This window comes from Muntiacus reevesi, chromosome 3 (assembly GCF_963930625.1).
Source record: "Muntiacus reevesi chromosome 3, mMunRee1.1, whole genome shotgun sequence".
Taxonomy (NCBI): Eukaryota; Metazoa; Chordata; class Mammalia; order Artiodactyla; family Cervidae; genus Muntiacus; species Muntiacus reevesi.
Genome location: NC_089251.1, coordinates 86,889,759 through 86,914,427, shown reverse-complemented (window position 1 = coordinate 86,914,427; position 24,669 = coordinate 86,889,759). Strand labels below are relative to the sequence as shown.

The window sequence follows — 24,669 nt, the reverse complement described above, 5'->3', positions numbered from 1 at the left end:
CTATGCCCTTTACTGGTAACACACCACTTTTTTTTTTTGGTAAACATTTGGGAGGCTGCAGGAAGAGAAGTAAGTTGAGAATTGATTTCAGAGATATAATTTTCATGTTCGTTTTCTACAACTAGCTTTATATCATGCAGTTTCTTCATACTTGTTTGATTTTGGACTTTCTTGAGCACTAGAGATTTTATTTCTCTATCATCATTATCCATAAGCAACAATAGCAATATCAGTAACACCATCCATCTTATATTTGTATAGGTCTTCCAATTTTTCAAGAACTTCTGTGTACTTTATCTGATTTAAGCCCCAAAATAACTCTGAGGTAGGCAGAGCAGGTGCTATTACCTCTGTTTTTTCATATTTTAAGTGAGGGAACGTTAGAGACTGGGGAGCTGGCATAGCTCATAGAGCGGTAGCTGCGACTGAGACTCAAGCCTTTGGCTTGGTAACCTTTATTCACTGGGCTGTCACCTTTAAGCCGTGACTGTGTCTCTTCCACGGTTATAGTTGTATAACAATTTTATAACAGTGGAGTAAAATAGTCATTTACTGAATATGAGGGTAAAAGCTATCATTTTAATTTGAGATTTATGTTTTGAGATTTGAGATTTATGTTCAGTTATATTTTTTTATTTATAAACTTGAATGGTAAATAACTTTTTGTTTCATTTGTTCATTCAATTACTTATTTTTGTATGTTCAGGAAAAATCCTCTAATGTTAAAAATGAAAATACAAGTGGCACCCGTAAATCTGAAAACCTCCGGGGCTGTGACTTACTTCAAGAAGTCTCAGTCACCATCCGAAGATTTAAGAAAACTTCAATTTCTAAAGAGAGGTAACCTCATTTTCTTGTACTGTTCTTAAATAATAGGAGTACAAAGGAAGAATTTCCAGTAAATATATCAATATCCACAAAATTTTAAAATCCTAACTTTTCCTTGAAAATTTTTATTTGCTTTTTATTTCTCTTAAGAACTTATGTCAGTGATGGTATATATTGTTTTTTCACTTCATTGTTTCATCCTTGGTGTTCATATAGTGCTAGGTAATTTTCTTCTTCTTTTTTTTAATTGTAATATTCATGATTCCAAATGAAATATTTGATGTCCAACCAGGTTGAAATAGCTTTATTTTTCTCTCTTGATTATTAATGTATTTATGTATATGTGTGTGTGTGTGTGTATATATATACATATATTGGTTTTTTTTTTGTAGAGTGCAGCGATGTGCCATGTTGCAGTTTTCAGAATTTCATGAGAAGCTACTCAACACTTTGTGTAGAAAAGCAGATGATGGCCAAATCACAGAACATGCCCAGAGTCTTGTGTTAGATATTCTTTGTTGGTTAGCTGGAGTACATTCGAATGGACCTGGAAGGTTAATAAGATTTTATTTACCACAGATTGCCCTTTGGATGTTATGATTGGAAGTTCAACATGAGCGTAAACACCTGCTATTGTTTTGCAGCTCGAAGGAAGGAAATGAAAGCCTGCTTTCAAAAACACGAAAATGTCTTTCAGACATTGTACGTGTTTGCTTCTTTGAGGCAGGACGAAGCATAGCCCACAAGTGTGCTCGATTTCTAGCCTTGTGCATCAGGTTGGTGATTGTTAAGACGAAAATATACTTTGTAGGTGCTCCTGTAGTTTGGCAGGTGATACCTTGTGTCTAGGGTCATTTGGTTCTTGTTGATTATATGTATAATGTAAGTGGATTTTTAAAACTTAATGAGTATTATTGAGATCCTAGGGAAGAAGTTTGGGGTTTTTTGGGCAAAATGTCATGTTAAATCTAGTAATAAAAGAATTCAGCTGGGCTTCTCTGCTTACTAGAAGATTTGGGGGAGTTTGTAAGGGGAGCTCTTCCCTCACTTTCACGCCCACTGTCCCTGATTGTCTTTGGATTCTTCACCTGAGGCCTCTGTTACCACTTATGTCAGTTTTCCCAGAATTAATTGTAGCATTGTGCACATCATTTTCTCTAAACCCTGAAACTATCTAGGAAATGTTTAAAATTAATAGTCTGTATTGATTATACCTGCTTTTTAGCTCTTTTTGGTTTAAAAAAAGAGTGGTCTATTGCATAAGAAAACAGTTATAAAGACCCTTAGTATAATCAGTCCCTACCATCTTTCTGCATGTTTACAGGGCTTTGAGGCAGGTTTCTTTCAGTCTGTATGAACACATTTAAAGATTTTTAAGAGTAATACACCATGTTTAGAATTAATTACCTTGAGTAATGTATTTAACTTTTTTTTTCAGTAATGGCAAGTGCGACCCATGTCAACCTGGATTTGGATCTGTTCTGTTGAAGGCCTTACTTGATAATATGTCGTTTTTACCCGCAGCAGCAACTGGTGGTATGTGAAACTTGTTTAGTCAAAAATAACTATAACTTTAGGAATTATCTCACAGTATGTTTGTTTAGTAACTTTTGTTTTTTCTCAATTAGTCTTCTTTTTTTCTATAGCTTGTCTGTTTTTTAAGGGGTTTTAAATTGTGATTGAGTAGGAAGATACTCTTTTTGATAATATTTTTAGGAAAAAGTTATGGGAGATTTAAATAATCAGGTCATCTCAATTCATACATTTTGTGGAGTTCCTTAAAATAATTGAGTTGTTTGGTTGTTTAGTGATGGTAGATCAGATGTTACAAACTAAAATGTCTGTAAATGCCAGAGAGATATCATAAATTAGTTAAATGGTTCATACACATATAGTATGTGAATGGTAGGGTCTGTGGCAAATTGGAATTTTCTGAAAGGGACCAGTGAGTTTTTTTTTTTTTACAGCACCTAAAAACTGTGGAAATGCCATTCAAGAATGAATGTAGTTATCAGGTAGGAATTTACTATGAAGGGCTACTGCTTTGCCCTTTACCTAGTGTTATTATTTATTTATTTATTTATTTTGAAGACATTTCTCACAGTCTTTTATTTCATAAATAACCAATCCATTCAAAAAGTTATCTCATATTCCACAAGAATTTGACCTTTGTGGTGTATCAGAAAAAAAGCTTGCTTAAAGTGAGTTGATAAGTGGTTGCTGCTGCTGCTCAGTGTGATCCTGTGGACTGTAGCCCGCCAGGCTCCTCTGTCCATGGAATTTTCCAGGCAAGGATACTGGGGTGGGTTGCTATTTCCTACTCCAGGGGATCTTCCCAACTGAGAAATCAAACCCGTGTCTCTTGTGTCTCCTGCATTGGCAGGTGAACACTTTACCACTGTGCCACCCGGGAAGCCGGATAAATGGTTATTTTATTAGTATCTTAATTTAGACAAAGAATCCATTTATATTTGCCTTTAACATATATTGACTAAAACTATAAACTCTTTTGTTACATAGAGTAGAATGTTTGGACTTGGTTGCTCACTGTGATAGTTTCTGGTGTTTAAAACAGTCTCTTGAAAGCAGTGTTAGAGATTGGGTGCTTAAATTATGGGGTGTAATTAGTACTCAGATATCTCAAGTTTTATAAAAGAGTAAAAATACATCGTCGTGAACACCTTTTAAGATCACTTTGGTCTATATCTAACTGGCAATATAGAATGACTACACTTCATTCACTTGCTGAAGTATGTTATTTGTAGCTCATTCCCATTTATTGTTTTTGAAATTTTTCGTACAGAGAAAGAGTATTTTAGGAAAGATTGTTTGAAAGATCTGACATTTCCACTTTTCTGGCTATTCTAAAATGTCCATCAGAGTCATCTCACTTTACTGAAAACCTAAATGACTAGGTTGACTTTGTACACTTCTCAAAAAATATAATGCGATTCTTTGTCAGCATCATCTTAGAGTCCTCCAGGGAGTTAGTCCTTCTTTGTAATTTGCCCGTACAGATTTTCTTTCCAGAAAATCATTCTAGGAAAAGAGGACATACTCATAAATGTGAAATCTGAAGTTTTCTTTGTGAAGGAGAAATGAGGAAAAGAAACATTAATTTGTTATTGTTGTTTTCAGGTTCTGTCTATTGGTATTTTGTCTTGCTGAATTACGTTAAAGATGATGACTTGGCTGGGTGCAGCACTGCATGTGCGTCTCTGCTTACTGCTGTGTCCAGACAGTTACAGGACAGGTTAACACCAATGGAGGCTTTGCTTCAGACCAGGTATTTTAACTTATGAAATGACTAATGATGGGCCTTTCTGGATATGGTACTACCTTTGCACAGAACTGTTATGATATGTATTTGCTTAAGTTTTCTTTCCCTCTATTTTCTCTGAGAATAATTCCCTTTAACAACTTTGGAAGTCCTGAAGATGCTTATTTGGAGGGCTAATTATATTAAAAATCTTTATAACTGGTGTTTCTTGCTAGTGGAAAAAGCACTTAAGGTAATTTGTTTCTTCATTGTTAAAACTTTGTAAGGTGAAACTGTAAATCATGTATTGCCCTTAACTAGTATTCTTTATGTGCCATTTGATTTTCTAAAACTTAAACATAATTAAATAAGAAATATCTAAAGGTTAGATTTGAGTTCTTTTGAAGTAGAGTGTTCTATTATTTAAAGCAGTCACCTTTATAATCATCTTTATTGATTAGAAATCTTGATTTTGATGAAATGTTACCAAAAACCTTTATATCTTCTGCTGAGTCAATGTCATGATTGAGGCAAGGGAAGGGTGCTTGAAAGCCTCTTTTTTTGATTCAGTCTACTGATGAAAGTTCAGTCTTGGTTCATTAGTTACCAGCTTAATTGAAATCACATTTATTGAGTCTCTGAACTGTATCTTTTGGAGCATAGGCTTGCAGGGAACACAGTTCAGTGAATTTGAGTTAAATCTGGTTAGTGTCTCCTTCTGCCCTGTATAAAAACTGCTTTTGAAGTGAAGTTTCTCAGTCGTGTCCGACTCTTTGCAACCCCATGGACTGTAGCCTACCAGGCTCCTCCGTCCATGGAATTTTCTGGGCAAGAATACTGGAGTGGGTTGCCATTTCCTTCTTCAGGAGATCTTCCCGACTCAGGGATTGAACCCAGGTCTCCCGCATTGTAGGTGGACGCTTTACCGTTTGAGCCACCAGGGAAGTGCTAAAGCTAAGTAAATAGAAAATTTGTTAATTAGATGACTGACAGGAAAATCGCTAGGACCTTGTTTTATTTTTCAGATACGGATTGTATAGTTCACCATTCGATCCAGTCCTCTTTGATTTGGAGATGAGTGGCTCTTCTTGCAAAACTGTGTACAACAGCAGCGTTGGTGTCCAGTCTGATGAAATTGATTTGTCAGATGTACTTTCAGGTAGTAAAATGTTTGATTAAAGGAATTTCTGAATTTTTTACCTTGGTTTAAGATACCGTCAATTTTTAATAGATTGTAGTTATTCCATTCTGTCTTTGGGAACTAAAAGTTTCTGGAACTTAACTTTTGTGTCTGTGAATCATTAAACTATTTGCTTTGTTTCTCAGTTCCCCCATCAAAAAATATTGATGTTCTTTTTGACAGGGTTGCAAATTTGGGTTTTTTTGTTGCTTTTTTGTGTGTGTTTCATTATGTTAGTATGACTTTAATGTTAATAGACTAAAATTTGTTTATTCGTTGTAGTCTTTCCAATTTTACTTGGTGTGCCTTTGCTGTCTGTAAAATCAGAGAACATATTATTTCATATTACAGAAAATAAAAGGAATATATATGCTTTTTTAGTAAGCAAAGATGGAGAAAGAAAAAATAATTTTCTGCATCTTCTATCATACTCTTCTGAGGTAAACTTGGTACCCAGTGTTACATGTACTCTGGGATGCGCTTCTAAAGAATATGCTTTTAGGACTGAATGTATAACACTTTGTATAATCTCTTCAGATGCTAGAATTTGGTGTTTTTCTGTTTTTGTTAGAACAATAATCACTTTATTTTTTGTTTTCTTCCTTCTTATTGAACTTGTTACAACTGTTATTAGTAAACCAAAATGCTAAAAAATTTACTTGTAAACATGATAATTACCATGTTAAATACAAGTAAGTTTGGAGAGTTAGTCTCAGTTTTGTTTAAATTTAGTTATGAATTGTGAAAAAAACAAAAGAGAAAAATAAAATACAAAAATAAAATGCAAAATATCTCAACTTTAACCTCTCCATTCTCTTAGGTTACCGTTGTTAACAGAATGTTTAGCTATTTAGACTTGTTTGCTACCCGTGTTTATGAGCATTTTTAATGAAAGAGATTATATTATACATCTGGTCTTCTTGCTTTTTAATAAATTATTCTGTTTGATGACTTAGGCTCTGATTACCTCATGCCAGTGTGTGTCTAAGTGACATGTCAAATTATGAGTAGACCTCAGAGAAGGGGTTAGAACTATAGATGCCTCCTGTACACTTTAGGATAGAATGAAGTTTGTTACAGAGAAACTGTAAGGAGAAGACCATAAAGCTCAGGCCAAGCCAGGGGGTTGGTTAAATACACAAGAGCAGCCATATTCATTTTAGAATGACTATTCGTCTCCATATGAATGTCTTATTTTTTTATTCCTTACCATCAGACCTTCTGCAGCATTTCCTTTTTCAGTTAATGGCGTCTGTAGCACAAAACAGAAATGTGAACTGTATCCTCTCTCCCTCTCTCTCTCATCCTCCACATTGGGGCTGTCATCTGAGCCTATCTATTTTTCCACCAACCTGTATTTGCAATTTGCCCATTCTCTTACCTCTCACGATCACAGGATTTTAGTCCAGGTCACAGTCATCTTGAACCTGGACTAACAAATAGCTTTCCAGCTGGTTATTCTGCATCTGTTCTTGGCTCACTTCTGTTCATCCTTTACAGTGTAATGATTGCAGTCATTTTTAAATGTAAACTTGATCTGATTATTCTCTCAAGGTATTTTTCATGTCTTCCCAAGATTGTACCATCCAAAGTCTCTAATATAGCATAGATGATCTTGTATGATCTGACTTTTTCCCTTCCCCTGTTAGTTTTCTTTTTGTGGTCCTGTGATTCTCAACGTGTTGTCCATAGGCTCTCTCAGGGTCCCTGAATCCTTTCAGGGAGTCCGTGGGTCAACTGTTTTCCTATCTGCCCTTTTCTCTGCATAGACTTTTGTACTGATTATGTGAAAGCATGATGATCTTCCCCATACACTTAACAGTCAGAAACATGATGGTTTTACTTAGAAATATCTTTGATGAAATAGTTAAAATCACTAATTTATTCAATTTTGAACCCAGGAGTACACATCTTTTAAATATTCTGTGATGAAATGAGAAGTGTGCATCAAACATTTGTGCCGCATACTGAGGAACCATGGTTGTTTCAAGAAAATGAACTTGTGTAGTTGTTATAGCTGTAAACTTCTGTTGCTGATTTCATGGAATGCCATTTTTATTTGCAAGAATGAGAAACAAAAAGTGTTCATTCAGATTTGATTATTTGGCAGGTATTTTCTCGAAAATGAATTTAAAAAGTGTGTCAGTATCCATCCAATTGATAGTTATTTGTTGCCAATGTTAGAAGTAGAACTTTTAAGCAAAGATTAGAATTCTGGAAAACTTTTGTCCTCCAAAGAGAGCTTGACAGCTTCTCAATACACAATGACTTTTCTGATGGGCTATGATATTAGTGTCATTTTCTGACATTATATAAGCAAGTATATTAACTTTTGGAAGATCTGTATATAGTAATGAACCAGTATTTTCCAAATGGTTGATGTGTGGTGAGTCATCATCATACTTGGACAGAAGATTCCTTAAAAGAATAAGATAGGCCAACTAATCTTGCTATAGCAGAGTTTGAGAAGGTCTTTTTCAAGATTTCAGATACTATAATTGCAATTAATCCTAAACTGGCACTTTTCAAATTTTTGAATATTTAATACTTTATTAAAATATTCCTTTCTTATCTAACTATGTATATTCTTTGTCAGAGATTTTTTTCATGTATTTCTGCCAAAGCATCTTCATGCTGTCATAGATTGGATCCAGATAGGCAAATCCAACTTCATTTGATAAGCCACATATTAAAGATATTTGCAAAAATGTAAGACTTTGCCACCCTTCTCATTTAAGTTATTTTTGTTTTAGAAGACAGTGATTTTTTTTATCAAAAATGAAAGATTTTATATCTAATCAGATTAATTTATTACTATTATGTGAATTAATGTTTAATATATTCTCTTCTTAAAGTCTCTACTTTTGTAAATCTCTCTATATATACAACCAATATAAATGAAAGCTCAATATTTGAGTTCTTTTAATTATTTTAAAGATGTGTGGAGATTTTAGGATTGAGAAATGTTCCGGTAGGCACATTTTTCTTTCAGTTCCTCTAATGTGCCATGTTCCTTTCTACTGAAGAGATTTTATTCATGTCATTTCTTCTGCCTGGGTTCCTCTGCCTCCTTGGAGTAGATGCATAAAAATCTTTTATTCTTCACATGAATCTCTTCACCTCATCCTGGAAGTATTTTATTGCCCATTCACTTAGATTGATTTCCCCTTGACTTATTTGTCCTGTGAACTTCTCCTAAGTAAAGTGTAGCACTTTTTTTTTTTTAAGGTTCAATTGCATAATTATTTGTTTCATATCTGGTAAACTTGAATAGAATATGCATTTCATGACAACTAGGGCCTGTCATTTTTCTCTTGTATCTCCCATGTCTTCTATTGAATAAGTGCTCAGTAAATTATTATTATTTTTTTTAACACATGTATCAGGTCCTGTGCTGGGTGCAAATGGATGTTGGAGAATAAGGTTTTGATCGTTTAGTCTTGCGTTTAATTTATTCCTTTAGGTTTTTTCTCTGTCTCCATTCTTTCCATCTTCTCTTTCTGTTTTACTTTGTCTGATAAAGAATTCTATTTAAAAGTATTGCTCTGATTTTAGAAAATTTGACAAGTACTAAAAATGACATTTCCCTCTTCCTCCCATGGTACCATATACACTCTTAATTCTTTTGGGTTCTTCCATCCAGTCTTCTGTCGTTTATGGTTTGCGTGGATGTGACCATTTGATTTTTTTTCTTACTGCTACATGTGCTAACTTATTTTTATGATTATAAAGCAGTATATCTCATTCTAGAATATAATCTTGCTAATATCTTAAGAGTATTTTTTAAATTTTAATTTAGTGTCATTTATACACTTGATATCATAGAATATATTCTGATTTTTTTGCATGCTTAAATCTAAGTAGCCGTCTTATTTTTTCCTTATTTAAAATATTTATTTTTCTTTTGTTTTCTGTTCCTCATTTAAAATCTGAATCACTTGTTCTAGTTTCTTGTTAATGTGTATGCTTCTTGTTAATGGTTGCTTCTGTACAACTCTGCTTCTGTAGTACGGAGCAGTACTGTAGCACCTTCTGTTGTACCTGCTGTTTGTGAGTTTTCTTAACACCATGTCCATTGTTGAAGCCCTGTGTAAGGTTTGTGCATTTATACATCTTTGTAGTTAAAATTGAAGTAGTGGCTACAATTCTCACTATGATTGTTGCCTTGTTAAGATTAATTTCACCCTTTATAAAACTTGTCTCTCCTTTGTATTAGGAAATGGAAAGGTTAGTAGTTGCACGGCTGCTGAAGGTAGTTTCACATCTCTCACTGGACTTCTAGAAGTTGAACCTCTGCACTTTTCTTGTGTGTCAACTAGTGATGGGACAAGAATAGAAAGGGATGATGCAAGTACGTTTACTGGTATGTACCTTCTTTTGTTATATGCATTTTTTTATTACATATTTTATGTTGCAATAAAGTGATATGTAAGTTTACATATCTGTTTATATTATCTGTAAAACTCCTTTACTGTTGTGTGAAGTAGAAACTTGTTGGTTGGAGGGAGATTCTGAGGAAAAATCATAAGTAGTTTCATATCTTTTCTAAGTCTATTCATGGGTTTTTTTCCCCTACATTCTAGAACCTTACGTTAAATCTTTTTGCTTTTGTGTGTGTGGAATTTTAGAAACATTTCAATTTGGAAAATATCAAACATGATAAAAGTAAAGGGAAGAGTACAATAAACTTTTTATTTTCATTATCCATCTGCAGTAGTCATCAACTGTCGGCCAGTCTTGTGTGTAGTTTTCACATCATGGTGTTATTTCTTGCATTTAAAGCTAAAAGTATATTTGTTAGTGTCTGTGAGAAATTTGAGATGAGTACAGAGGGAAAACTGTTTCTTTAGCTAGTTTAAAATAACTTTGGATACATGAACCTGCTATTTGTGTGTTTGAGTCTGTGTGGTGGTGATGCTTTAAATGAATGATTGATGACAACTTGTTTATTTTGTACATCTTTTTTTCTTTGTTTTTTTCTTTATGTTGTAAGATCTGTGTTACACATTGTTCTGTCTGGGCACAAATAATTGAAGCTTTTGTAATTAGAAATATTGGAATATGATTTTATATTTGTATTATAGTCACAGATGTGTTTTTAAATATTGTCTTGAATGAATTCTACTGTTTGTGTTTTTTCGTAAGTGTCTTTGTTTCTTCAGAAAGTAAAAATAGTTGCTTAGAAGTCATGAAAGTCATGAAAAATTTAATCACTTGGGTGCAGAATGGCAGCATGTTTTAAAGGGAGCTTAACAGTTGCTTGAGTGCCTTTTTATTCAGAATCATATTTCTTGCAATTGTGGAAGTAACCACTAAATGAAATTCATAGCTTATCTAGCTGAGAGTTTTAATTTTAAAGTAAAATTTTTTATTTCTTTTACTTGGAGATGCCAGAAGGATCAATATCTACTTATGTTTGTTTTCTTGGACTATTACAGTCATTTTATAGAAACTTACACATTTAGTGTGGTATGGAAACATGCCATAACAAGAAAATAAACTTCCAGAAAACTATTCAGTTTTGTTTTATTTATTGATTTATTGATTGATTGGTTGCAGAGTCTTAGTTCCCCGACCAGGGATCAAACCCATGCCCTCCACAGTGGAAGCACAGAATCTTAACCATAGGACCACCAGGAGGTCTGAGAACTCTTTAGTTTTTTAAATCAGGCTTTTTCTTTGGAACTGTCATGAAATTAATTTTTTATTTTAAGAAAATTAATGTATTTGGATAAGTAATATTTTCAGAAGGTTTGAAATTTAAAACAAAAGATCTGATTTGAAAAAAGTATTCCTTTACATTCCTACCCATTTCTTCTGCAAAGCAAATAATAGGACCAGTTTCTTGTCGTGCCAAAAGTAGTCTATGCTTTTTTTTTTTTAAGTCTGTGCTTTTATAATAATTCAACTTTGTATTGCAGTCAGATCAAAATTGTTGCCAGCAGAGGGATTTTATTAAATTTTAAGACAAAATCCTGAGTTGTGATCATAAGGTGCTAGATGAGTGTAGTCTCTCAACTTCTGTCTCCTTTTATTTTGAAACATGTTAATTGTGAAATACAATACTCATGCAGAAAAGTGCAGTAAACAATTGTATAGGGAAGCAATTTATCACAACACAAACCGCCCATGACTACCAGGTCAAGAAACAACATTTCCAGTACTCTGTAAACAAATTTCTTTATGCCCACTTCAATTTATTTTTCCCTCCCTCTCTGAAGAAGGTAAACATTGTCCTGACTTTTTATAAAGAGTAATCATTTCTATGTTTTTATTTGTTTCTTTGTATAACCTCTTAGCTCAGCTTCCTTGGTGGCTTAGTCAGTCAAGAATCTGCCTGCAGTGCAGGAGACTTGGGTTGCATCCCTGAGTCAGGAAGATCCCCTGGAGAAGGGAATGGCAACCCACTCCAGTGTTTTTGTTTGAGAAATCCCATGTTCTGAAGAGTCTGGTTAGTTGCAGAGTGGACACAACTGAGCAACTAACTTTCACTTTCATAACTTCTTAGCTACATGTTCCTAAACACTGGTTGAGTAAGGTCTGTGTGGTATAGAATTGCATTTATGTATTTTTTGGTCAGCTGTTGAAGTTCCATGTTATGATTGTTAAATTCACCCATAATGTTTAGTCTGTGCTTGGTGAAGTGTACTCTGTATATCCACTTGGATATACAGTTTGCTAATTGTGTTCTTCAGATTCTCTCTTTATTAATTATTTTATGTTTCTTTTTTTTTTTTTTTTTGAGTTAATAAGATCAGCATGTTAAATTTTTGTCATTATACTTGTGGATTTGTCTGTTTTGGTTTCAGCAGTTTTCCTTTTATGCATTTTGAAGCTATCATACAAATTTAGAATGGTTGTATCTTTTTTATGAATTGAATCTTTTATTGTTAGTTATTATCTCTCTCTAGCATTGATTTTCCTAAAATTGCTTCTTTTGATATTTCTGTACCAGTCATCAGCTTTCTTTAGGTTACTATTTGTATGGTATATATTTTTACTTTTCAGAATCTCCTTATTTTAGATATGTCTTTTATAAGCAGAATGTACTTACCTTTTTTGTCCTGTTTCTTTCAATTGGAGTGTTTAGCTTATTTACATTTAATATAATTACTAATATATTTGTATTCAAATATACCATGTATTTTATATATTCTGTTAGAGTTCTCATCTTGCCTATTAGATGTTTCTTTTTTTCCCTTTGTCTCCATTTTATTGGTGACTCTATTTTTATTGAGCGATTTTTCTTTTTATTATTTTTAGCAGTTATCCCAGAGAGCATAATATACATCCTTGACATCCAGAAATCCAGTTACTTTTTTTCCCATACGGTGCAAATATATTGAACATTATTTAATCACTATTTTGAGTTATATGGCAATATGACTTCATACCTTAATTTTATATTATTTTAATTCTTGAGGTTATTATGATTTTTGTATTCAGTATTCATTTGGATTTACCTTACAATTCCATTTTCATGTCTCTTTATTTTTTTCTTTGCTTTTGTAGTAGCAGAATGACATTTTTCTTGGATTGTTTGTCTTTTATGTGTTTCTCGTGATTTAGCTCATTTTCCTTTGAATATTATTTGGGCATTAAGATTTTAAAGTCAGTAGAAGGCTAAAGTATACATGGTTAATATTTCAAGTCATTTAAATTATCCCCAAAGTACAAGGACAACATAAATGCTTCAGTAAGTCTAATAATTTTCCCTCCAGAGTTGGAATGAACTGCTATTGCTTTGGTGGAACAGTTGGTAGAGCAAGTAGATTTTATTTTGGGGCACACAGCATATATGAGATATGATTGCACTTTCTTTGACCAAACTCATATTGTTGAATTTGTGCATGTTATATGAGGTATTGGATGGCTTCAGTGTAGTGATCGTTTTTTTTTTTTAACAGAGGAAATTTTTTTATTGTAAGAGGCTATGCACAGTTTTGTTGTTATTTCTATTTTGTGATTATAACTTAGTTTTAAAAAAATAGTTTATTTGAATTCTGGCATAACATACTCATTGTTAGATATCAAGATATGCTGTTAAATTATCTCCCCCCTCCTACTTTTCAAATATTTATGAGTGAATTTTACTTCCCTCAGTTTTACTTATTTATATTTATTGGGATATGGTTGATTTAAAATGTTGTGTTAATTTTTTCTGTGTGCCTCCCTCAGTTTTAGATACATTACCTGTGAAATAGGGTAAAAATATTACCTGCTCATGGGCCATTGTAAAGTTTAAATGAGTTAAGTTCCTTACTTAGCATTGTGCCTAACATTATATTTGATTTCACACAGTCCTTGGTTCTAACCCTAGTTCTGCCACTAAGGTTAGCTCTACAGGGTAACTTCTACATTTCCTATTATTGTAGCAGTTGTCTTTCCTCCATATAAGTGAGTCTTTCTCTTTCTGACTTCTATCACTTAATGTAATAATTTCCAAGTTCACCCCTGTTGCGGCAAATGGCCTTATTTCATTCTTTTTCATGGCCATGTAGTGTTCCATTGTATATGTATACCACAGCTTTATCCATTCATCTTTTGATGGGCACTTAGGTTGCTTCCTTGACTTGGCTATTATAAATTGTGCAGCAGTGAACATTGGGGTCCATGTATGTTTTTTTGAGTTAGAGCTTTCTCTGGTTATATGCCCAGGAGTGGAATTGCTGAATAATACAGAAATTCTATTTTTAGTTTTTTAAGGACCCTACATACTGTTTTCCATAGTGACTATATCAACTTACATTCCCACCCAACCCAAAGGTGGGTTTCCTTTTCTCCACCCTCTCTCCAGCATTTGTTACTTGTAGATTTTTTAATTTGGCCATTCTGACCAGTGTGAGACAATACCTTGTTGTAGTTTTGTTTTACGCTTCTCTTAATAATTAGTGGTGTTGAGCATCTTTTCGCATGTCTATTGGCCCTCTGTATGTCTTCTTTTATTTGGGTTTCTGCCGATTTTTCAGTTGGGCTGTTTGTTTTTTTATTGTTGTGTTGTATGAACTGTTTGTATATTTTGGATATTAAGCCCTTGTTGGTCGCATTTTCCCAAATATTTTCTCCCAGGCCATAGGTTGTCTTTTTGTGTGTTTATAGTATTCTTTGCTCTGCCTGTAAGTTTGTTTGATTTCATTCATTGTTGAATCAACATTTGTTGATTTTTGCTTTCATTTCTATTGCCTTGGGAGACTGACCTAGGAAAACATTGGTGTGATTTATGTCTATTATTCATAGAATGTTTTGCCTATGTTCTCTTATGGGAGTTTCATGGTGTTATGTCTTATATTTAAGTCTTTAAGCCATTTTGAGTTTATTTTCGTGTATGATGTGAGGGTTTGTTCTGACTTCATTGGTCTACATGTGACTCTCCAGCTTTCCCAGTGCAACTTGCTGAAGAGACTGTCTTTTCTCCTTTGTATATGTGTTCTTGCCTCTCTTCTTGAAGATTGTGTGAGTTTATGAAATTAAGTTTTTATCACAGCTTTTTTCAAAATGTTTTACACAGACACTGGTAAATATTTAATGGGAAAAAAAGTTCTTTTATACTACATATTTGAATAACATTGAAAAGGGGAGTAAAAATATTTTAAACTTGTGTAATTTTATAGATCTTTAAAAATGGTAATATTCGTGGGTAAGCAGTGTGTTCCAGACTTATTTGTGCATAGGACATATTTCTCTTCCTGTTAGTGTTCTGAGGAAACACTGCTTTACATATTGTATGTGGACCAGATTCTCTTTTTAGGCTATGTTGTAAAATGAGAAATCGGTGTCAGCAGTGTTGTTAAACGATGTTCTTATAATTGAAAGTTTTTTATTTTATTTTTTTTAGCTTTTTAGGGGCGGGAGAAGAGGTGTTGTTTCTGTAGAATCTTAGTAAAGCAAAACTCAGTTTATTTCTCATGCTAAAACTATAGAAGATTATTGTTTTGTATTTTCATTTTAGCCATATTAAATGAAATGTCTTTAGGCTAAAAATATTTTTAAACTTAAAAGTATACTAATTTTCTTTGATTAAGATATCATTCTTGGATCCCTTATACTTGAATACTATTATTATTAGTATAGTTTTACCATTAAGGTTTCCTCTCAAGATTTTTATTTTTTAAATGAAAACTAACTGTTGTTTAGTGTCAAAGTAGTGTGCTTTTGTATATGTTTCTCTGTGAGCCTTTTCTTTATCCTGTTTTCCCCCTTTGTCTTATGCCAGTGAGTTCCTTCGGGGTTACTCCTGCAGTAGGTGGACTATCATCTGGGACAGTTGGGGAAGCCTCGACAGCCCTGAGTTCAGCAGCCCAGGTAGCTTTGCAGTCTCTCTCTCATGCAATGGCTTCAGCCGAGCAACAGCTACAGGTGCTGCAAGAGAAACAGCAGCAGCTTTTGAAGCTTCAGCAACAGGTTGGAGACTATTTGGCTCTTTGTTCATGCTGTCTCTAAACTTCAAAAGCTGAAAAAGTACTGTAAAAATGACTGTTATTTTCATAAAGGAAATTAGGTTTGACCGATCTGAGATAACCATTTTCTGCAAAAATTGAGGTAACATCTTCATGATATACTTAAATTTTTAAAAATTATATATATGCATTTTATAGTACATATCTTGGGGAATATAATTGATAATTTCTTTGTAATCTTTAAAATCCGTTCTTTATTCTGTTTATAAATATTCTTGGTCAAACATAAGTGTTAATAGTTACTATTTTTATGCATTGTAAAACCTAAAACAACATTTAAAGACACTAAATAAATGTGAATTAAAACTTATTAATAATAGCAGATGTTTTGGAGATTTTGTTGTGGACTATACAATTTCTAGTGACAGATTGTGTCAGGTTAGGCAACATGAGAATCCACTTCCTGTTAATATTTTGTTTGAAGAAGAATTTTGTTTTCCTTACTTACGTTTAATTGTTTTGCTTCTTTTCCTCCTTTGCTTTGAGAAGGTCCTACTGCCCAAATACTCAGGAAATTTAATATTAGATTTTTAAGGAAATATATATGTAACATAGAAGTACGCCATTCATATTGAGTCCATTTTTTTACTTATTTTCATTTTTATCGCACTAGGATCCAGTTAATCATGTTTATTTTCATAATATATACCATGTAGTGTTCCCCACAGTATAGGTAGGCAGGATTAGTCTATATTTGTTGCTTTTACTTCTTTTACAGAAAGCAAAGCTGGAAGCCAAGTTACATCAGACAACAGCTGCAGCAGCTGCAGCAGCGTCAGCAGCATCAGCAGTAGGTCCTGTTCACAACTCTGTGCCTTCCAACCCAGTGGCAGCCCCTGGATTCTTCATTCATCCATCTGACGTTATTCCACCCACTCCAAAAACAACACCACTTTTTATGACTCCACCACTCACCCCACCCAATGAAGCAGTTTCCGTTGTGATTAATGCCGAACTTGCACAGCTTTTCCCAGGCTCAGTTATTGATCCCCCAACAGTCAATCTTGCTGCACATAACAAAAATTCCAACAAGTCCAGAATGGTAAATTACTATATTTTAAATAGGTGTTCGCTTAGACATTTAAAAATATTTTGATGTATATGCTAACTTTAGAAGGCAAATTCAGTTAACTTGTTAATATCAAATCAGATTATTTTATAAAATACTACAGAATATACATCAGGAAATGAGACTTATTAACTTCATTTTATGGTTAGTTTTTATAGAGCAAAAGTGATATCAATATAGAGTTATACTTTTTTCTTTTCTAGAATCCACTTGGTTCTGGTCTAGCCCTTGCAATTTCTCATGCTTCACATTTTCTTCAACCTCCGCCTCACCAGTCCATTATTATAGAGCGAATGCATTCAGGTAATCTTTGATTTTCTTAAAGTATATATTTTTTTGCTTTGTCTGTTGGTTCTTAGAAGACGGTATTTTGTAGTTTGATTTTCCTGTGTAAATAAATCACATCTGCTCTTGGGAAAGTGCTTCTTAACCAAGAGCAAACATCACATTAGGACTCAGACTCTGTACTGGTGAAGCTGAATTGGAAGCGTGCTGCTGAATAGTTTCATTCATTCTTTCCAGGCAGCGGGTTTGATCTGTATAAGAATCTCACCTCTTGGGCTATGGTTGGCATAAGTATCTGCCTCCATTGTAGCTGCATAGTTACAATTACACTAAAAATTATGCTTAAAGAAGTATTTCTAAGACTAGCATCAGTCTCATGGTTCTAATCTTGGAACCATTTTTTTTGAGAATAGCTGACAGAGTTACTACTACTGATAGTAACTGAGTAGGATTAACATTTCACGGTCTCTGGATAACTAAGGTTTTACTTAGGCCTCTACCATGCTTTTATTGCTAGAGACCTATGATCAGGATAGGTGCTTTCAGTTAGAGCAGGTTTACTAATACACCATAGGAAATATTTCCCTTATTACCCTACCAGCTGTTATTTCTGGGCTTGAACAGCAGCAGAACTTAACAATAATCCTTGTTGTGTTTTTTTTTCTTTTAAACTAATTTATTTATTATAATTGGAGGCTTATTAGGCTAATTACAGGATTGTGGTGGTTTTTACCATATGTTGACATGAATCAGCCGCAGGTGTAAGTAATGTGACTATAGTGAGTACTGTATTAGTTTCACTATATGAAGAGTTGAACCATATTTGGTTTATTGCAGTGGGTAGTTTCCTCTTTGGAAGAGTTTTTTAAAAGATATTGACAGTGTTTTCTGCCCAACTAACCATTCATTGGTAGCAACATTAGTGTTTGTGGCATTTAGAGTGAAATATATCATCCAGTCTTATGCGTCCAGTCTTATGAAGTGTCAGCAGTTGTTTACACTCTGATTTGGTTTTTTATCTCTGGGGTTGACTACGGCATGTTAGCCCCCTAAAGGGGAGAATTATGTTTTTCATTCAGTAGTCTTACCTGTTTAGGAAAAATTACTGATAACTCCCTGGTTTTCCATAAAACTGCTCTGTGGAGATATCACTAGTCCTATTAGTTAAATTTAGTTTGGGTTCCTTAACCATATAGTGTAACTAGTAAAATTGCTATCTGGCCCAAACCCAATAAAGAACGAAAATAATTAGAATTTTTATTAATGATTCTGCCTACTATTTCAGTAATTGACCTTATTCCTGAAATGTGTGTGAGATGCAAATCTGCTCTCCCCTCAGATCATTGTTGCCTTTCGTTAATATGAGCTCACACAGAGAAGACATGCTGCCTCTTCAGTGTGGCCCTTAATAGTAAGCCTTCTGCTTCATCTGGCACTGAGCTGAAGAGACAGTGATGTGTCAGTATGGGAGGGAGGCACTGTTTGAGATAAGCTTTATCTGTCTCCATTGTAGGGCCTTAGTAAGAGATTTTTTAGTGTGGTAGTAATGCCTACATGTGGTTTAGGCCTTAAGCTTTACCTTTACATCTTTACCCCAATGTAAGATGCAGCTCCAAAAGATGTTAAACAGGGCTTAAGAAAACCAAAATCAAATAATAAAATTTGGCATCATTAATACATTTAGTTGTAAAATTAGAAGAAAAAAAGACCAAGTGACCGAAAGAAGAACAGATAGGTAGTTTATTGAGTTCATCTATATTCTGTTTTTGCTGATTTACCTTTTTTGGTTTTAAAGTTTTAAAATAAGCTTATGTGTACAGTTGATTGCCTTCACAGTAACTTATTCTTATATATATTTTTAACTTAAATCTTGGAGTTTAATACAGATGGAAGTTTTAGACAATTTTTGAATGAGAATTTTTAACTTCTTAATTGTTTGTAGTTTAGTAAGTTGATTGTATGTCTTAAGATAAATGTTCCAAGTTGTTTCTGAGTGTATCTTGTGGTTAATTGTTGCGGTCTTTTATGTCAGCTGTTGCTCTCTCTGTCTCATAGGAGCAAGGAGATTTGTGACCTTGGATTTTGGCAGACCAATACTATTGACAGACGTATTGATTCCCACTTGTGGAGACTTGGCCTCCTTGTCAATTGACATTTGGACATTAGGAGAAGAGGTCGATGGGAGGCGATTGGTAGTGGCAACTGATATTAGCACCCATTCACTAATTCTTCATGATTTGATACCACCTCCAGTGTGCAGATTCATGAAGGTAAAGAACTTCAAGAAGATGAATTGATACACTCTCTCTGTTTCTGAAAGTTGTGAAAAATATTCAGACATACTTTTAAAGTCTCCTTTTAAACTATATGTATAAGTTAATCACTTTGCTGCACAGCAGAAATGAACACAATATTGTGGATCAACTGCACTTTAATAAAAATATACCTTTATAATAATTCTTTTAAAATACATGATTCAGACTTTTATTGTTGTAGATGAGTAGGTATGTATATTTATAAGTTTTCATTTCAGATCACTGTCATTGGACGTTATGGAAGTACAAATGCCAGAGCTAAAATCCCATTAGGATTTTACTATGGTCATACCTATATCTTGCCTTGGGAGAGTGAACTGAAATTAATGCATGATCCTCTGAGGGGAGAGGGAGAATCTGCAAACCAACCAGAAATTGACCAGCATTTAACAATGATGGTTGCTCTACAGGAGGATATACAGTGCAGGTTAGTAGAAAATTGGTGTATATTTTAACTTATCGAAGCTGTATATTTTGTATAATGTCTTGCATATACTTGGTCAAGAAATGCCTTTTCATAAGTGTATAGAGAAGGGCAAAAGGCAAGAGGACACTAGCATGTTATAATGTTTAATGCATTAATGTGATTAAATAATTGTTCTTTTTTTTTTTTTTCTACTTACCAATTGATTAATTCTTTCTAATGGTTGTATGTTAACTTGTTGGAGAGATTTTATTTTTAGTGTGTATTCGTATATGTATTTTAAAGAGAACATTGCAAGAATTATTTTGTTCATTTATTTTTTACTTATAGGTATAACTTAGCTTGTCATCGACTGGAAACTCTTTTGCAAAGTATTGATCTTCCTCCTCTCAACAGTGCTAACAACGCACAGTACTTTTTGCGAAAGCCAGACAAGGCAGTCGAGGAGGACAGTCGAGTTTTTTCTGCATATCAGGACTGTATCCAGCTACAGCTTCAACTAAATTTGGCTCATAATGCAGTGCAGAGGCTCAAAGTAGCTCTTGGTGCAAGTAGGAAGATGTTAAGTGAAACATCAGACCCAAAAGATTTAATTCAGACGTCTTCCACAGAGCAGTTACGTACCATCATCAGATATTTATTGGACACTTTGCTCAGCCTTCTTCACTCTTCCAATGGTTTGTATTTAGCTTAAGTACTTAAAAAGGCTAGAAATACATTTCATATGATTTTGTATGTTTTAATGTATTAATATTTACTGGGTACTATTTATTTTGATATCCTTTCTGATATGTTTTTGAAATGTGTTTTTAGGTTGAGTGATTTTTTTTCCCTTATTTTTATTTGTTTTTCTTAAATCTGTGATTAATTTTTTCTTGAGTTTCAGCTATTGATGTTCCACATCATTGTGTTAACTGGCAAAATAATAATTACTATTTGAAATTTCAACACTGAAAGCTGTTAAAAGTTGCTAATCTAACAGAACTGTCAGTTTCTAGCCAGGAGCTATTTTTGATCATTACATATGGCTGTGACCATGTGCACCCAAATATATACACATGCGCACGCGCGCACACACACACACACACACACACACACACACACACACACACACACACACACACACACACACACACACACACACACACACACACACACACACACACAGCTATCTGATTCACCCAACTCCACATAGAAGAAGTATAATTGATGTAATTGCTAATTTTTTCCCAAATATTTAGCAATTAAAATTCCACATATAGGAGGAAAGCCTATCTGGGAATGCTGATTTTGATCCTACAGCATGCTCTTAAATAGGAAATTTTACTGTTTTCTTTCTTGTAATAGGACACTCTGTTCCTGCAGTTTTGCAGAGTACGTTCCATGCCCAGGCCTGTGAAGAGCTTTTTAAACACCTGTGCATCAGTGGAACCCCAAAGATACGGTTGCATACTGGTCTTCTGCTTGTCCAGCTGTGTGGTGGTGAAAGGTGGTGGGGCCAGTTTCTTTCTAATGTTCTTCAGGAATTGTACAATTCCGAGCAGCTTCTCATCTTTCCACAGGATAGGTAGGTCAGAAAATGCTGGGATAAAATGTTACTAGTGGTTTATTCCCACGGTGTTCAAATTGGAAATGTCGTGTATGTGGATACTGAGTGTGGAAAAATTAAGCATGTCTTTTCAGAGTTTGAGCAGTGCCAGGTGAAGGGCATATTGAAGATTCTACATGATATAACTGAACCATATTCTTTAGTTTCCTAACTGAATCTATGGAGTTTATTGATTTGTGTTTACAAGTATTTCCTGTCAGATTCTATTACTATATGAGTCAAATGTATTTTTTTGAGTCTGTGATAATGTTGTCTCTACCTAATTTCTTGTGGATAAAATTAGAAAATATAAGCAAATAGCTGAAAAAGAGCTATTTTTAACATTGTGCTTCCAGATATAAATCTTACTAATAACCAAATAGTCTGTCATTACTCTCTTAAATTACAGTGTGAATTATTTTGAATATGAACAGTTAAATTGATTCATACCCAGTGTTTTATTTGTATCTTTTTTTTTAGGGTCTTCATGTTACTTTCCTGCATTGGTCAGAGATCACTTAGTAACAGTGGAGTATTGGAAAGCTTACTTAATCTGTTGGATAACTTACTGTCACCTCTTCAGCCACAGTTAGCCATGCATAGGAGGACAGAAGGTATTATTTAAATTAGTGTTCTTCAGTAAAAACATAAGATTCCTGTAAATACAGTTTTTATAAACTACTCTGAAATATTTATTTTAATATTCATTTTGCTGCACATTTTGTTGATATTTTTATGATACAGACTTTTTAGAATGACCAGCCTTCATGTGATTGACTGCCTTGTGGTTACCGCTTTTTTAATGTGTTACCTTTTCTTTATGTGAATTTTGAACTTGGAAATTATTGTGTATGTTATTTTCATACTATCATGATTAAAATCAGGGCTCTTAAGTTTAATTTTTTCGGCAGCATTGCTGTTCTGTTTATTGATAATGAGCTTCGTTTGAGCAAGAAAATTGTTACTGGAATAAAAACTCTGAAACATAGTGTAAAACTACATGACTTGTAAATTGAGAGCTTTTTTTTTTAAATTTCAGCCCCCTTTAAGTCTAAGAATAGCTTCTTATACCTTGTTTTCTGTAAGTTATTACCTGTTAGATTCAAATTATACTTATGGATCTGTTTTTGTACCGTGAAAGATTTGTTAAATCTTCGATTAGATTTGATGTGTGACTCAATTTGTGGCCGCAGGTTTCAATTTTGAGGCTTACTATAAATAAATATTAGTGTTGATAATTATATGGTGTATTTTGGAGTTATAAAATATCTTAATTTTATAATTATTTTGCCAGACTTCATTAGGATTCTTAGGGTCACGTGACTATTTCCCCCCTTTCATTTCTATCCAGGAGTACTAGATATCCCCATGATCAGTTGGGTTGTTATGCTCGTGTCCAGATTGCTGGATTATGTGGCAACTGTAGAAGATGAAGCAGCAGCTGCAAAGAAACCTTTGAATGGTAAAGACAGGGAGAGGTTTATGACAGGTATCACAAGTTTATAATAATCTGCTGATGGGGATTTTGAATGGCTATGCGATTTTTCCAGAACTGACTTTGGCCTGGAAATTCCAGCTATATGTAATTTATGTAAGGCATTAGTTAACTTTAGCAGTGATCACACACATACACGTGGAGCTAATGAGAAGGAAGCCTGTGGGTCACTGTGGTTCATGGTGTTTAGTGTGTCTCTCCATTTACTGTTATAAAACGTTTCTATTAATTAACTGCACATGACTTTTATGCCAAGATATAGAAATTCTTAGCTTCTTGTGAGTTGTAATCTCCATAAACTTGAAGCACAGAAAATTTTTTAAATGAAAGGAAATCAAAGTGTAAGATAAATTATTTTCTTCTTGTTTTCCAAGTTAACAAGAATTTATGAAGCAGCTACATATCATATGTAAATACAGAAAAAAATTTCCATAAAATTTGGAATTTTAAAAAATTATTAGGATTATACTATTAAAGGGCTGTTGAGATGTTTTATATGTTAATCAGTTGTTTATGATACACATTGTTTGAGAATAGGGTGGGGAATTCTTTTCATGCACAAGGATTTTTTTTTTAAACCATGCTGTATATTCATATCTGTAGGTCACTACTCAGTTACAGACTCTAGAAGTAAGACACAAATGCAACTGCATGTAAAGTTGTAATATAACAAATAGTATGTGAAGCCTTAGTTTTATTCATAGCATTCAGGTATTATGAAAACACATTGGTGGAAGACATTTTTTTAAGGCCGGAAGAATTTGAATTGTCTTGACCAAAGGATAATAAGAGAACAGAAAAAGCTGTCATTAGGTTAAGCAGATGTGAAAAAATTCATTGAGGATTGGTGACATGTGGTATTAAGCCTGAACTGAACATAATGATCGGTATGGAATAGTCTGGACACATTCCAGAATGAGAAGAAATAGAGCTATATAGCATGTTTTTTTAACTATTCAGTCTTATTTTCACAATCATTAAATCAGATTACTAAGTATCCTTTTTTTTGGATACCTGCACAGAAGCATAGAGTTTGAAATAGGCAATAGAAGCATTTTGTTGTTGTTACATTTGACTGACTTTATCAAAGTGGTATTGTACAAAGATTAATTTTAAACAGTTGTGGAAAAAGTTGACTGTTACCTTAATGGAAAGATTGAAGGAATAGAGAACTCTGGTCTTAAAGTCACTTAGGGTCTAGGTTAACTTTTCTAAGATCACGTGTTCTTAGCAATTTCTTTATGATGGTTTCCTTAATTTTTTTAAAAAACTGCTTTGTTGTGATTGACACATTTATTATTTTATATTTTCTGGGTATGAACAGTACTTTAAAATCACATTTATCATAATTACTAATACAACTTTTCCTTGCTCTGTAGGTAACCAGTGGAGTTTTATTAACAATAATCTGCACACCCAGAACATAAGTAGGTCTTCCAAAGGCAGCAGTAGCCTTGATAGATTATATTCCAGAAAAATAAGAAAGCAGCTAGTTCATCATAAACAGGTAACTTTCAGTATTTTTTTGCTTGGGTGGTTTTAGTGTTTGAGACATTGTTTGAGGTAGACTTTCCATCAGACCTTAGGTATGACATTTAATGAACTACTTAATTTAGGGAAATTATTTGACACTTTTGAGACTGAGTTTGTTTATTTGTAAGATGCCTACAATACATAGTTCACAGATTTTTGCCAAATTCTTTTAAACTGTCTACCTCCTCACATTTCTGATACTACTTTTCTAAGTACAGCCATCATTTGCCTAGTCA

The 24,669-nt window shown here is 33.7% G+C and overlaps 1 protein-coding gene across 8 annotated transcripts in view; it reads left to right on the top strand.

Annotated features, from left to right (window-relative positions):
- Positions 1–24,669, top strand: part of BIRC6 (baculoviral IAP repeat containing 6) — a 213,817-nt gene that overhangs the window by 69,889 nt on the left and 119,259 nt on the right. For 4 of the 8 annotated variants that reach the window (XR_010662357.1, XM_065929466.1, XM_065929462.1 and 1 more), the window contains 17 exons: positions 707–840; positions 1,221–1,382; positions 1,473–1,604; positions 2,267–2,364; positions 3,967–4,114; positions 5,113–5,246; positions 9,484–9,630; positions 15,481–15,668; positions 16,443–16,766; positions 16,997–17,096; positions 19,134–19,348; positions 19,612–19,820; positions 20,148–20,494; positions 21,165–21,384; positions 21,886–22,019; positions 22,757–22,894; positions 24,280–24,407. Coding sequence is in view for 7 of the 8 variants with exons in the window: in XM_065929466.1 (XP_065785538.1) it covers positions 707–840; positions 1,221–1,382; positions 1,473–1,604; positions 2,267–2,364; positions 3,967–4,114; positions 5,113–5,246; positions 9,484–9,630; positions 15,481–15,668; positions 16,443–16,766; positions 16,997–17,096; positions 19,134–19,348; positions 19,612–19,820; positions 20,148–20,494; positions 21,165–21,384; positions 21,886–22,019; positions 22,757–22,894; positions 24,280–24,407 (2,958 nt within the window). In the remaining variant the exon portion in view is untranslated. The remainder of the gene's footprint in view (positions 1–706; positions 841–1,220; positions 1,383–1,472; positions 1,605–2,266; positions 2,365–3,966; positions 4,115–5,112; positions 5,247–9,483; positions 9,631–15,480; positions 15,669–16,442; positions 16,767–16,996; positions 17,097–19,133; positions 19,349–19,611; positions 19,821–20,147; positions 20,495–21,164; positions 21,385–21,885; positions 22,020–22,756; positions 22,895–24,279; positions 24,408–24,669) is intronic. The other 4 variants (XM_065929463.1, XM_065929461.1, XM_065929465.1 and 1 more) reach the window with 3 other exon arrangements.